Source organism: Sander vitreus, chromosome 19 (genome assembly GCF_031162955.1).
Source record: "Sander vitreus isolate 19-12246 chromosome 19, sanVit1, whole genome shotgun sequence".
Taxonomy (NCBI): domain Eukaryota; kingdom Metazoa; phylum Chordata; class Actinopteri; order Perciformes; family Percidae; genus Sander; species Sander vitreus.
Window position 1 is genome coordinate 17,734,390 of NC_135873.1, and position 16,025 is coordinate 17,750,414.

At 41.1% G+C, this 16,025-nt stretch overlaps 2 protein-coding genes across 5 annotated transcripts in view; both read right to left on the minus strand.

Moving 5' to 3' along the window:
* The window catches only part of mta2 (metastasis associated 1 family, member 2), a 40,642-nt gene extending 31,713 nt beyond the window's left edge, over positions 1 to 8,929 (minus strand). Inside the window, exon 1 of one of the 2 annotated variants that reach the window (XM_078275643.1) lies at positions 8,527 to 8,928. In XM_078275643.1, coding sequence (XP_078131769.1) covers positions 8,527 to 8,554 — 28 coding nt within the window. In that variant the 5' untranslated portion in view covers positions 8,555 to 8,928. Of the gene's footprint in view, positions 1 to 8,526 lie in introns of both variants that reach the window. The other variant, XM_078275644.1, reaches the window with a different exon arrangement.
* Positions 8,930 to 12,777: 3,848 nt separating this feature from the next.
* Positions 12,778 to 16,025, minus strand: part of eml3 (EMAP like 3) — a 57,274-nt gene continuing 54,026 nt past the window's right edge. For 2 of the 3 annotated variants that reach the window (XM_078276359.1, XM_078276361.1), the window contains 2 exons: positions 14,489 to 14,619; positions 12,779 to 13,055 (listed from right to left, as the gene is read on the minus strand). In XM_078276359.1, coding sequence (XP_078132485.1) covers positions 12,843 to 13,055; positions 14,489 to 14,619 — 344 coding nt within the window. In that variant the 3' untranslated portion in view covers positions 12,779 to 12,842. Of the gene's footprint in view, positions 13,056 to 14,488; positions 14,620 to 16,025 lie in introns of all 3 variants that reach the window. The other variant, XM_078276360.1, reaches the window with a different exon arrangement.

Consider the following 16,025-nt stretch of genomic DNA (forward strand, 5'->3'; position numbering starts at 1 on the left):
AAAAAATAATCGTTTGGGACAGCCCTACTCATGTTACAACATAAAATTAAATGTGGGGGGCCCTGTTGGCTCACCTGGTTGAGCGTGCGCCCTAGGTACTAAGGCTCAGTCATTACTGCAGCGGCCCAGGGTTTGAGTCCAACCTTCGGTCTCTCTCTCTCTCTCTCTCTCTCTCTCTCTCTCTCTCTCTCTCATATATATAAAAGGCCAAACATGCCAAAATTAAATGTTGCTAGAACTGAGAAGTCTGTGAACTTGTCAATCTGCTTTTTTCAGCTTGAAAGGCTATATGGTGTTCCTCATTGAGAGGTCAGTCTTAGTTTACTGAATATTGAGATCTATTAATTCACTGATATTCTGTACGTAGAAGTGTGTGCTGGCCTCAGCCTCCTTCACAGCCCATTCTGCTGAACACAAGCAATCCTTCACATACACAGCACTGGCCCAGCTTATACTCCAACTAGGCAGTTATTACCAATGAAATGATTTGAATGTGGTTAAAATGTAATTTATAAAAGAAAAGTCTCAAACTAATACCGTCCATACTACCCATAAGGCCACATAACATCCAACAGCCTAGTTGGAGCAAATCCAGCAGCTGAAATTATTTTCCTGTATTAATGGTTCAGGTTCTGCTCTGGTGTAAATACGGTGAAGTTGGTTATGTAGAGAAGCTTGTGTCTGTTGAGGAGACTTCTCCAAGACGCATCAAAAGGTCAAGAGGCCAGTAGGCTTGCCAAGAGCAGCATGATGGTCAGATGAGCAAGCAGCCTGCAGATGGGATGTCATGTGGAACAATACTTCAGTGCCAAGTAAGTTGATGCCAAAATTCTGAAAACACTTTTTCAAAAACCTTTTTTCTGCATGATATAATTCTTCCTGATCTGACAGGGGCAGCATATGCGCTTATAAGTGTTCTAGTCTGCCGCTAAAGCCAAAGAGCAGCAGCAGCACTCCACACTCCACTGAGGAGCGGTCGGCTCGGCGCCTCTCAAAATCTGACGAAAATCTTTTAAACTGACCTTTGTCGATCAAAAAAGCAGACAGATTCAGCAACTGTACGGCCTATTTCTCACTTAAAATGTTTTCAGAAACAGTTTTCGGTGAACTACTTTCGTAAAATACGAGATCGTATTCAGAACGAGACGCCATTAGAGTCTGTTTTGAAATTCTGGAGCAGCAAGAACCACGTGACGCGTTCGTCCAATCAGCTGCCATGTGTTGCGTTCATGTTGCTCATCCCCCTCGTCGTTTCCAGCAAGTGTTTTAACATAGGTGTATAAAGTGGGCACTACGGCAGTAAGTGGTTAGTGCACATTAACAGTGTACTGACGAACCATGAGACACACACACACACTCCAACCGAGACAAGCGAACCGAGCAGTTTGGGTGTTTTTTTCATGAACCGTACCACCCCTATTTTCTATTTTTAAACTGTATGAAATTCATTTACAGGTTCCATAAACTGTATAAAGTGAATAGAGACTGTATAAATTGTGAATGAATATGAATTGTGTCATATATAGAAGTTTACTCTTCAATGCAGCGGGCCCGGGTTCGACTCCGACCTGCGGCTCTTTGCTGCATGTCATTCCCCCCCCCTCTCTCTCTTCCCTTTAATGTCTTCAGCTGTCCTGTCAAAATAAAGGCCGAAAATGGCCAAAAAAATCTTTAAAAAAAGAATTGTGTAAAAGTTTTTTGTTTTTGTGAATCAAGCATGCGATCCGTTTTCACCCCCGCCCCTCAAAGTTTCGGAACCAGAAATCGTCAAGAACCGGAATCAGTAAGCAAATCAGTATCGTTAAAATCCAAATGATACCCAACATGATCCGCGGCAAAACTGAGGGAGGGCGCGAAGCTGAGAGGCAAAGTGCAGCGCAGGTATACGTTCTAGAATTGGTTGCGCCTTGAAAAGGTCAGCAGCAACAAGGTCAAAGTTCAAATTATTTCAACTTTGACCACAGCGCTCGCCGGCGATTCCAAGCAGCGAGTGACGCCAAGGGCAGCGCTGCACGTAGCTGGGCGGCAGCGCTCTCCTCATAGGAAAACAATGGAACAGACGGCGCAGAGCGCTTTTACCGCCGATCGTGTGTAGGCGGCTTAATTCTGACTTTCCATTTCTACTGTGCAATCAACATTCATTCGAATTACAGCTCCAAACAATGGCGTCAGTTCAGTCAAAAGGGGAACTGATCAAACTCAGAAGGCAGGTGTCAGTAAGACTATAGATCAAACACTGAGTGAAGCCTATTATGACACTGGTGAAGTAAACCTGCAGGACTGAGGACATAGTGTAGTGGACAGCCTGTGTCTCAAGCCACAGACTGAAGAAACTAGGAAACTAACCAGGAGGACACATCGGGCACCAACATCCCATTCGTGTCTGGATATTTAATCGCGAACAGCAAAAATGTAAAAGCACAAAGAGTGGATTGCAATCAGATCAAAATGCATTTCAGTCTGGCCTACATTGGGATCAGATCTCCAACCAGGTGTAAATGACATCTGATCTGCCCAACAAGCTCATAGGTCGACTCGAGCTACAGATTAGCCCTCCTTCTGCGAAGCAAAAATAAGTAGAGCCCATACAGCAGGGCCACTTCCCTGGACTTGAGACACTCCATGTGTACTGACAAGTCCACCAGCTCTGCTTACCTACTTTGTATTATTGATGACAATGCAGGCAGAATCAAGATAACAAGAACATGTGACACCACGTGTAAATGCAAATGCCTGTGATCATCAGATGTCATTGTCCACACTTCAGGCTAAATTGTAAACACATTTCCCTTCTGACACATCTATATGTTTATGTCTACATGTGCAAAACCGTTTCAGAGCAAAACCAAATGAACTCCACCAAATGCAAGGCTGTCTCGTGCACACTGCAATACATTTCCACAATGTAGGCCATTGACACGTCATGCAGCACCCACTAACTGTACCATTTAAAGGACAATTCCGGCGCAAAACGAACCTAGGGGTTATTAATAGATGTACACCCACTCGATCGCTCTCTGGGACATGATTTAATGCTAATCAAATGTGTTTGTAGCTTGAAACAAGCTAGCGCGGACCGCTGATTAGCTTACAACGCTAGTATTCGGGGCACAGGGAAAGTAAAAACTAATCGCTATTTATACCACTAAAAAGGCTCAAAATATCACCACACTTCAGCGGTAGCATAATGAGGGTCCCTAAATGTTAACCGAAGCATTGAGAACTTTGTAAGTGCACAGACAGTTTATTGAACGAAGCGCTGCGGGAGCTCCGTGAAAGGGCTACGAGAGAGAGAGAGAGCTACCGGTAGTCAATGCTGCAACACAGTCTCGTACCTTGGGAAACTGGTGGTGTACCTGCAGACATTGTGACACTATGGCCACCGAACAGGAGTGTCTGTGTTGCACGGAGTGGGACCTGTTGCGTCGCGACACCCAAGACATGCAGTGTTTTGTAAGGGACCCTCATTATGCTACCGTTGAAGTGTGGTGATATTTTGAGCCTTTTTAGTGGTACAAAATAGCGATTTCTTTTTACTTTCCCTGTGCCCCGAATACTAGCGTTGTAAGCTAATCAGCGGTCCGCGCTAGCTTGTTTCAAGCTACAAACACATTTGATTAGCATGAAAACATGTCCCAGAGAGTGGGTATACATCTGTTAATAACCCCTAGGTTCATTTTGCGCCGGAATTGTCCTTTAAATGACTGCAGCCTACACGTAACACAAATGTACACACATATTTACTGGGAAGATGCATGGGTGCAAAGGTCAATCTCAGGATTTGCATAAATCAATATTACATCATTCAACTGAAAACTGCAATCAAACCTAAATCATTTGTTTACCCAGCTCTACAAGTCACTGATGCCCATTTACAACTCCCTTCAAACAGCTTCACATTAGCCATGTCAACACTTTCATGTAACACTGCAGCAAGGTGGAGTTGCATTGGTCATTTTAATCTTATTTGGTACACATCAGCAATTTATTTTAACAGTTGGCTAAATTGCTTCTTAAGTTAAAAGAGGTCATTGTACTTTGTAATCGACTTAATTGTAATTACTTGATTATTTTTTGGTAAATATGTTCACATTTAATGAGGAATATAGGCTCACAATACCAGCGGTTAACAGTTGCTGACAGCTTTAACTGAGAGATTCCAGCCTTTAAAATATTGATCAACCTCGCTATTCATTCATCCAACAACTACCACAGACACAGTGCTTCCTTGTGGCGTTTGATGCAGTTCTGCACAGCCGTGTGGCTTCACGTCAAGCTCCATCTGGTCCTCCCACTAGCAGGGACAGAGTGCCTTGGGAGGATATCAGTGGGTTTCTGATGCATCATCACAAGCAGAGACGGAGAAGGAAGGATTCAGACAGGGAGAGGATTTCGTGCTCTACTTAGCACACTGATGAGGAGCCCGACCAGAACAGCATCACCTCCTTGTTCACAGTGTAGGAACACAACAGCACCACATTACATAACACTGGCTGAAGCACCAAAAAGGGGATCTGCACTCATGTGCCAGACATGACTGATTCTAGATCTAACGAAATAGAGATGGTGAACATATTTTACATTCCAGCCCTCCATCTCTACTTCTTGCCCAGTGGGACAAATTAAAGAATGATCCTGTTCCACCAGCACCGAGGACAGCTTAGTGTATCAATGAGCACGGTTGCTGATGGATCAATGATCCACCGGGGAAAAACAACAACACTGGACTTCAGAGGGTTCACATTATCTACCCTTCAGAAAGAATAACCCCACACACCTCAGCTAAAACTGACAATCGGCATAATCACGTCAGGGATACAGGGATCAGCTGGTTCTAGGTTAATGTTGGGAAGTTTCAGTGGGTAGGAAAAAAATGTGTCTGCTGAGGCAGCTTGAGTGTTTGTTGTGGACGTATACGGCTTGAGTGGCGCAGTGTGCCGGGTGCTTGAGGCTGAATGAAGAGGAGGAAGCCCTTTGACTAATCTCTGGGGAAGATAAAGATCTTACATGCAGGCTGAACACTGTGTGCTTCTAGAGGACTGGTAATATAGGCGCTTGCTCATACAGAACCGCCTGCACCAGTCAGCTGCTACAACAGATCCATGGACACTTGCTTTACAAATATGAACTCATTCTGACAGATTAAAGTCTAAAAACATTGCAAGTAAATATATCTGTTTCTTTATTGTTTCTGCATTATACAGCCAAACAACTTAACCCGTTGCTGTGCGAGCTACTTAAAAATCAAATTCTAAGTCATCACATAATCACATGCTTGTGGCTAACTGCAATATATCATGGGCTAGGGCTGGGTAATATATCAATATTATATCGATACCGTGATAGGAGACTAGATATCATTTTGAAGAATCGTAATAAAAGTTACATGGTAAGTTTAGTCTTTTCCTGGTTTCAAAGGCTGCATTACAGTAAAGTGATGTCACTTTCTGAACTTACCAGACTGTTCTAGCTGTTCTATTATGTGCCTTTAACCACTTAGTCATATCCACATGATGATGGTTATTTATCTAAAATCTAAATGTGAAGATATTTTTGCGAAAGCACCAATTGTCAATATTGTCACAACATCGACATCAAGGTATTTGGTCAAACATATTGTGATATCTGATTTTCTCCATATCGCCCAGCCCCAGGCTAGACTTAGCATTACACCGTAACATTTGATTTGCCACATCACACTGCATTCCTGCGGTGGAAATTCTACGGCACACGCGTGATCGTACAAAAAGTACAACTTTGCCTAAGAGACCCAGCAGCTCTCTACAACAATGGGTAAGACTACATCTATGCAAAGTTCCCGCAGAATGCATGTTGACTGTACACAAGAGAGACACTTTACAAGTCCTCTACAGTTTGAAAACAGCTCTGAGCAGCAAACCTCTGTATCTGTCCATCTTGACAGGTCTAATGCACACATTGTTTTAACATGTGCACTGGACAGCAATAGCACAAAAAACAAACCTAAATATACCCAAGTAACTATATCCTTAGTTAGATTAAGGACCTAAACATCAGAGATATCAATGTAGAGCTGGGCAATATGGATAAAAGCAAACATGTCGATTTTTTTAAAAGATAATTTAACACAGATTTTGATAATGAACAACTAAACACGTTATACACTGGACCTTTAAAGATTATTTTTTTGGGCATTTTAGGCCTTTATTTGTATAGGACAGCTGAAGACATGAAGGGGGACAGAGAAGGGTAATGACATGCAGCAAAGTGCCGCAGGTCGCAGTCGAACCCGCGGCCTCTGCGTCGAGGAGTATATCTACATATGGGGCGCACACTCTACAAGGTGAGCTACCCAGGCGCCCAAGTCGATATTTTTTACCAAATACATCAATGTCGATATTGAGGCAATATTATAGGGTTGACTTGACAATTGGTGTTTTCACAAAATATTAACACAATGAGTGTTTTGCTAAACAATCACCAATAATGTGGATACAATGACTAAGTGGGTAAAGGCAAATAACAAAACAGTGAGAACAGTCTGGTAAGTTCAGACACAAATATTTTAACATGTAAGAAAGGCTGAAAACTACACAAGTAATCTTCACTGGGAAACAGCTCTTGAAACAGCATTGTTTTACCATCACAGGACATTGAAATAATCCATTAAAATCCTAGTTTAATGTTTTTGTTTAAGTTGTTTTATGCAGATTAAGCCACAAAAATGCATTAGGCTACACTTTTTTAATAATGAATTGAAAAACAAACAGAATTCTGAATTATCAATACCTGATATTTCAAAAAAAAAGACCAATATCAGCCCATTCTACCAGTCTGCCTCTAACACCGACGAAAGTTGCTCTTGCTACCTGCTGTAGATGTGTTCCAGACTCATCATTAGCATCATACTAACCAGTGTACAAACTGAAACATGATGCACAATGCAAAAAACGATGCAACTTTATAACAAACACGTTTACATTGTAGTATACTATTATAACGCAACGTACATTGTATATAACATTAAGCACAGACTTATGCAGCATATTTTGCAGAGTAGTGTTTAATCAGCATGACCTAAATAGCCCACAGACTCTTGCGTTAGCAATAAGACTCTGTTTTACTGTCAAACTCAGACTCAAAGAAGAACACCGGGTCCCTAACGTCGTTACAGACAATAACGTTAGTCACAAGCACTAAAAAGACGAGGCGACAGCACAACATCCACTGAAGAGTACAGGTACTCGTCCATAATGCAGGATCGATAAAACTGTTCGGTGGATTTCGGTGGATTTAGCTAGCCGTCTATACCGGTGTTTCGTTTCTCTCCACACAATAATGGTGACGTTTGGAAACCCGGTGTTAGCAAACGAGTGAGGTGAAATCTTAATTAGGCAACCTGCAACATGCTACTGTATCATACACACACTTGACATGTCACGGGATGCTGTGGAAGATAATGGTAATTGTATATTATAATTTAATGTTGCTAAGACGCTACGGTTTCTATCCAGTGGCAAAGTAGCGGTACATAATAAAATGACATATCTCACACAGACACGCTAGTAGCAAGGTAACGTTAGTGTTAGCTAACTTATAGTTACGTGTTTCATTTGCCGGTGTTTCGTTTAACTAACGTTACTGATAAACGGTAACGTTAGAATGTAGTAGTTACTCTTTATAAACTTAACTACTAACCTGCTGACGTTAGTATTTCAAGAAGCAATCACATCGGCTAACACATAACTACATACAGTACGTAGCCCTAAGCTAACAAAATTTAACAATCAAAGTTAGCTAACGCTACCCGTTGCACATGAAGTGATATATGAAATTAACCCACCCCGCCGACAAAGCTAGCGGACCCGCTTTAGCTAACGTTAGCTAGCTAATGTTACCCCATACGTCTTTAATGTGTTGAATGCTGATCTCTCAACAGCTAGCTAGCTAACTTAGCAGTTTATGCTAACTAGCACGGTGTTCACTTCCAGTACGTCAAGTTACCATATGTACAGACTCCACGTCCAAAATGTGACAAATTGCGGTTGCTTCGCTTACTTGCAACTACAAATACAATTCGGCAAACTCTATTATCATGCAGGGTGCATTTATTTCGAATTAAATACCAACTTTCACAACCGGTCCATGCTGCTTGGCAGCTGCCCGCCGTGGGGTAACGTTAACTCAACGTTTTTGTTGGACACTACTCGGGATATCCGTTTAAAAAGTTGATATTTACTAAAAAATAAACACTGTTTGGTGATTTATATTCATGCCGAATTTCGGAGCGTTTCTGGCTTACAACGGAGCTGAAACTAAGTCATAGTGTTTGAATTATTTACATTTGCCCATTAGCTACATTGTTTGAGGTTTTAATATATTTGACGTTGTTCCATGCAAGAGTGGACGGACGTACAGACGCTAGGAAGAGCTAGCATTAGTTAGCGGCTAACCGAACAGACAGCTAGCGGCTAGCTAGCCACCTTGCTGTCGAAACGAACAATCACGTTGTGGGGGGGTGTCTTAAAAATGTAAAACATTCCTTACCTCCCACTCGGTACATGTTGGCCGCCATTCTCTTGTAACCTTTATCAAAAGCAGTCCCAGGGTATTCCCTGCTTGGGTAGAAAAAGGTCGATGGGGATCTATTTTATTCCTTCATTTATCGTAGACACCCCCGCCGTGAAACAAAGCCGGCTCCGGACACAACAAGCCGAGATGTGGCGGGTAAAAAGTTGAAAGTTTCAGTTAGTAATGTTCCGGAGGTTATCCCCAAAATATGCAAGTCTTTGTTTTCGGTCCCTCCGACGACCTTCCTCTCCTCTTCCTCACTCACTCACTCATTCACACACAGCTAGCCTGTCTCTTACTCCACTCTTCCTCCCATCCTCCGCTCCCAGCTTCATCCTCCTCTTCTTCACCTCCGCTCAGTTCAACACACACACTCGCACACAGAAAACACACACACACTCACTGGCCCCCTTCGTTCGTGCGCAAATCGTCATCTTCGGAGATTGTCGACAATCTCCGGTATGTCACAATTAACTTTTTCACTGGCACTGGTTTAATATACAAGCTGTTTATAATATAAAATATTGCCTAAACTCTGATTAATGACTAAATGTGTAAAACTTTGCGTATGTTATAGTGGCCAAAAAGGGATTCTTATCTTATGTGCTTTTATTCTCACATGCACAGAAAGTTAAGCTGTTGCTAGATCTAGTCAAAACGAAGCACGCACGTACACGTACGTACACACACACACACACACACACACACACACACACACACACACACACACAAAATCTCTCCATTAGTGCATGAACAGGTACTGAGTGTGTGTATTTATTATATTATTATTATATATTTCACATAGGTGGAATAAGTACTAAAATATTGTACTCAAGTACCAATACTTTGATGAAATATTAATCAAGTACAAGTGAAATTACCTATCTGAAAAAGTACTCAAGTAAAAGTAATAAGTAGTTCATTTAAAATGTACTTTAAGTAAAAGTTATTTAGTTACATGGTAGGCAGTCTAAATGCTGATCATTCGTCACTGTAGCGGTTGCGGGCGTGAAAACTACTTGAAAAACCGTAAATGTATTTTGTTACTTTCCACCTCTGGTATTTCAGGCCTGTGTGTAATGTGTACTCTGACAACAGAGTGAAAACATTGTAATTTCCCTTGCGGGATTAATAAAGTATAAATTATTATTTATTATTATTATAAATTTGACTCAAAGTCACAATCTTAATTTAGTATCTGATCATTTCAACCTACCATGATTATTTCAATTTCATCCATTTATTTTTATTTTCCTGGCAGAAATGGGCTTCCATATAAAGAGGTAAAACTTACATCTCACAAAAAAAAAATAGACAAAAGTCTGAAGACAATAAAACAATTTTGTGTTACATAAATATTTCTTTTCCTTTCCTAAACCGTTACTCAACTCACTCGCAAGTATTGCACTTAAATATACGATTTTGAGAGGTATGCATTTCCATTTTGCGATATTTTATACAACTCCAATACATTTCAGAGGGAAATATTGCACTTTTTAACGGCACTACATTGCACAAAAACAGTTCTATAAATTAAACTAAACTGACCTTTTCGATTAAATAAAAGCATAAGAATAAAGTCAACATGTCTGGCCCTTGATGTGATCCTTAGTTTCCAGTGTGGCTCTTAGTGAAATTGAGTTTAATACCCCTGACCTAAGTTCAATGAATGTAACTTAAAGACTTTTCTCAGATCTAATGACTATATCTAATCGCCTTCTTTATCAAGTTATGTCTTTAAGCTTCTTGAGTTATGTATGTACGCTCTGCTCTAGCTTTTCCAACGTTTTAGACACAGATATGGTGATAATAACGGTCCAAAATGATGTGAAAAAGAGACGCACAACTACCACAAAGGGACACAAACTGACTACAAAGAGACGCCAAATGACCACAGGGACACAAAACAACCCCAAAGAAAACAGAAATGACCAAAAAAGAGACACAACACGACTACAAAGAGACACAAAATGTACGGGGAAATTGTATTTTAAATAAATAAATGTACATCTTTCACCACCGAGGGCATCCTGACCCTGAGATTTGAGACCACTGGCTTACTTACCTGTTATCTTCTCATATGAAAAGACTTGTATCAGCAAAGCTTGTTGTGTAAGTTTCATTAACTGAATTGGAGGACCGACTGTACTTGTGGGGTTCAGTGTTAGGGGAACATGTGTTTCCTTAACGCACAGCACACAATTCCCTGAGCAGCACTGCCCACTACTGACACTTCACACACATTACACTTTCCAGTTTTCAGTTATTTATTGGGAGCTTGACCGATAAAACATCACAGTATTCCCAACGTTCTCTTAAATATATAAAACTGTAATAAAGTAATCATTTCAAGTGTACCGATCTACTGTTAGAGAAATTAATTAGTCAGAAATGCTGAGAATTGATTTCATTGGAACAGGTTTGTCACAGTCTGATGCAAGCGTTAAAAACAGCTTCAATTTTAGCTGAGATGTCAACCAAACAATCCGTAAAATATTAAAAAATATATATATGTAAAAACATTATGCAAACATCTTTATAGGCCCAATGGCATACACAATGATGTAGCACTTTGATAAGGTTGATAAACGAGAAGGATGAAAAAAACGCAAGGAATGTTCACTGAAACCCAAGTCTTTGTCACCATAGAAGCCGTGTTCTGTCCCAGCAAACACAGATGACCACTGATGATCCTCACCACACATCCAACACAGTAACAAAGATGATGTGTTAAGGCAGGGGTCAGCAACCTGCGGCTCCGGAGCCACATGTGGCTCTTCAGCCCCTCTCCAGTGGCTCCCTGGCATTGACAAAAAAAAAAATGATATGGAAATAAATCAGGGCCTGTGCAATATCCTCTCTACGGAAGAGGATTAGGGCCACACGTGAAAAATATTTATTTGAGTTCTGAGTTTAAAGTCAGAATTCTGAGATGAAAGTCTGAATTCAGAATTTTTTTTTCAGAATCCTAACTTTAAACTCAGAACTCAATACATTTTTTCAGATGTGGCCCTAATCCTCTTCCGTACCTCTCATAGTGGATGATCTCTTCTTATATTATTATTCCTACGGGACAATAAAGTTGATCTTATCTTACCTTAACTACATTTTTTTTGTTTTGACATATTAGTTTTAATTTATCATTATTGTAAGTGATTCTTACATTATCTGATTGTGAAAATATAAACTGAATAAAAAGAAGAAAAAAATGTTTTAATGCGTCAGTTGACACAGTCATTGCGTCGTACGGACGTCGCTGACGGCTTGGCGCCTTTTCTTTTGCTGAACGGACCGATTCCTCGGTGGCCAGTCTAGCTAGGCTAGCAATGGATTCCACATGAATATATATATATCAGAGGAAAACAGGAGTTAATCGTGAATGGACAGATTTGTTTGCCTTAAACGCCAACGCCGCTGGCCTGCCAGTATGTTTCATTTGCGGCGAGAAATTGGCACAAAAAAATAGCAGTATATTTAAAGGTACAATATGTAACATTTCTGCATTAAAATGTCTAAAAATGACTTTACCTATGTTATATTTCGTTGAGTTGTCTACCTACGCTATTCCGAATGTTTCGGACAACGTTCAAACCCAGAGAACACGGGAACCCAGATGATGCGTTCGAGAGTAATTGTAAATCATACAATGTCACAGTTGCTTGCTCGCTAACTGGTCAACTAACGTTACCAAATGTAATTATGTGGAGGAAACGGCAGCTATTTTATCAGAATGACATGAATAACCGTGACTAAACATTACTAAACGTAACGTGGATACAACTGTAATCCGTGAACAGATATATTTGAATCGTCAATTGTGTTAAACAATGAAAACTACAACTCCCATAATCCCACGCCACTTCACAACGTCATCACAAGTCTGCTTTTACACCCATTGTTTTGATTGAGACACCCCTAGTGGCAGAACATGACATATAGTATTGTACGTTTAAGAACGGGATACAATCCCCCTAAAAATGGAAGGCTTAAATGAGTTTTGCGGCTCCGGAGAGATGTGTTTTTGTAGTTTGTTTTAGCTAAGAAAGGCTCTTGTGATAGTAAGGTTGCTGACCCCTGTGTTACGGGAAGAAACATGATAATGGAGGTGTGTAAGTGTAAATGTAATATCGACTTTCCTCCCCGAGAGGCTTCCTCGACACGTTCAGTATGAAACTGACGCGAGGCGTGGCGGCGCAGAGGCCCGGCTGAGCCCGTAACTGTGGCTGCTGTCCACTGACTAACATGCCTCCCCCCTCCTCCTCCGTCACTGGTAGCAACGCGTGGGCTCCTTCCTAGCTGGTGGCAGGTTCTGGAGAGCTGGTGGAGGTGGAGGTGGCCGAGGCCGAGGCCAGTCTCTCCCTTCTGTCGCCGCCCCCGCCTCCCATCACCCTCCACTGGAGGATGCAGGTGTCCTTCCCGCCCATGGAGAGCAGGTGGGAGTCGCTGTGGGTGAAGCAGACGTTGGTGACGTGGCTGCCGTGGCCCTCGTACTTGTGGCTCGGTGCCTGGAGAGGAAAGAAGAAAAGAAAGAAAGAAAGAAAGAAAGAAAGAAAGAAAGAAAGAAAGAAAGAAAGAAAGAGAGAGAGAGAGAGAGAGAGACTCATTCCTAGAGCTGTAACGATTTCATATTTTCCTGTAATTGTCTCAGAAATAATTGTGATTAACAATATAATTGTCTCTTTCAGTCAAATTTCAAAATATTTATGTATTACTGTATTACAAATTCAAGTTTTGAATGAATTCCAGGATACTACAGGATTTTGTTTATATCACTGTGATGTGACCCAGATAATGTAATAACATAAATACACAGCCTATGAAGTAAACAATGCCTCTTTATTATCATAAAACATTTTTCCTAACTGCATCCCCCCCCCCTTTTCATTTTTGTTAGTGCGGTGGCACGGAAGGCTTGTATCATGTGGACGGACGTGCCGACAGTTTTGTTGTCATTACTTTGAGTTCCTCATGGGTGGCGACAGAAACTACGCACTGTAGCTTTAAAATTACTGTTTTTGTCAATGGAGTCTGGTGGATTAAAAGAGCAAAATAACTGCTTCAGTTACATGTTGGAAAGGGCTTTCTGACAGACTGCAAGGTTAAGTGGTAAAAATAGTTTAAATATAGTGTGAACTTAAACTGATATTGATTAACATATCAATGTTATCAATCATATCATGTCCACAGCAAAACATTGCTTACTGTAGCTTACTTTCTGCTTTTCCAAACAAGGAGGGCCGGCGTGCCATCGGCCATCCAAGTTACTGTACTGTACTGTACTGTACTGAAGCAACGTCATCATACAGAAACCTACATCAGGTCAGGTGGGAAAGAGTTTTAACAAGGGCTTGGGAAAACAGCATTTGACGCTTAAACATACTTTGACCAAAACGTGAACGTTTGTATTTAAATACATAAGGTCCTGAAAAGGTCATGAGCATGTGTGTGTGTATTTCAGGCTTTCTAACAGATTGTAAATTCAAATTTCCCCAATGGGGATCAATAAAAAGTATAAAATAAATGAAAAGGGAAAAAGTCTGAATTTCTATCACAGGAAAAGTACGTCTGGCTGATTTCAGCAGTGTGTGCATGAAGTCTGCGTGTTCACATTTTTCTAAAGTATGAGTGCGAGTCTGCAAATACATGTTCCTCATTAAATCTGACCTGGAGACACAGCACGTCAAAGCTGTCACTCTCACACAGCTAGCTCTCATAATATAATGACTGCAATTATCGGATATTTGAAATGAAAATTGCAGTACTACAATATTCTCCTGCGCCTACTGTAGGAATCACTCAGCACTCACATTTTACTGATGGTGGCAGCAAAAAAAAACAAAAAAAAACAGCTGCCATCATTATTGTAAAACACACTCCTCTTTGTGTTATGGAAGCAGTTGCCTTGTAAAGTGTGAAGAGTGATGTGTGCGAGCGGTACCTTAGGTTTAGGACAGGGGTACTGGAAGAGGTGGACTTTACAGAAGTCGTCAGCCACAGCCACCACCCTCTCACTGTGGGAGCGACACAGGGCGTTGATGTCTGTGCCGTCGGAGCCCTCCATCCACACACCTGGAACACCACGGCAACACACGAAAAAATAACTAGGACCATGATCACACTTGGCGTCTTTTTTTGACAAGAAAACGTTTACTAGGGCGCTTTTGTATTTTAAAAAAACAAACAAAACAAAGCAAAGTAAGATATTAACTCAGAGGACAGAACCAGTAAAAGGTCATTACATGAAAGTAAGTCTATACACATAGCAGCCTGAGGTATAAGGTCGTTCAGTCAGACAGTACTGCTTGGCAAAAAGGCAGCTTACCTATTCAAGTCAAAATGAATCTTTAAAGGCAGACACATTGATGTCAATTTATGCAAAATATTGCCATATTGCCCATCCAGAACAATTCGTGACAGAGGATAAAATGATCGTCACAAGGCCTGTAACGATTACTACTTTTGTTGGACTATATATTGTCATTTTAAGACCATTTTATGCCACTGATATAAGGATGATAATATGAAATGAATGAACTTTTTAATTCTTAAAAGCTCCAATGTGTAGGGATTTCTCCCATCTATCAACTCTCTCGCACCACGCAGTTCAAAGTACGTATTACAGCTACGGTAGCCTTCACGCTTCAAAAAAGCCGGTCTCTTGCTCTTTTCAATCTCCTTTTTCTTTTTCTGGGCGAAGAAGACGACTCCTGTTCCTGAAATTTGGATTTTGAATACGTGTGGTCCTCCATGTTTCCTTCTTCAGACTTGCCGGGGCCGGGAAGCTACGATACCCGTTAGCAGCATTAGCAGCAGCTGTGAGTTTATCATGTGACAGCGAAAAAACGCGAAAGGCGGAGCAGTATGTCCTGTATGTCCCTTACCGGCTAACGTATCTCAAGATGGAGCATGAATATGGAGCGTCTACCCCAGTTCATGCAAATGTAAACTTTCAAGCCAAAAGGAATACTTGGAATTGATGGTGGTGGTAAATATTCATGAAAAAGTACAAGTTTGTGAACAAAGGAGCCCTTATGTTTTTTCGCCCCCCAGTTTTCCTTGGATTAGGGTGGCACCTAAATCATGGTTGCAGCTGTACGCCCTGCTACGCCATGAACTATTATAACTTCTATTTCTAGTCATAGTTCCATTATCTTTATTGTGACTATTATTGCCACTGTTCATCACACCCCCAACCGGCACCGTCAGACACCGCCTACCAAGAGCCTGGGTCTGTCCCAGGTTTCTCTCTAAAAGGGAGTTTTTCCTCGCCACTGTCACACTAAATGCTTGCTCTTGGGGGAATTACTGGAATTGTTGGTTCTCTGTAAATTATAGAGTGTGGTCTAGACCTACTCTATCTGTAAAGTGTCCTGAGATAACTCTGGTTATGTGTTTGATACTATAAATAAAATGGAATTGAATTGAAACGTCAGGTCTCACTACTCCGCTTGTCATTGGTCAGCTGTCAAAAAAAA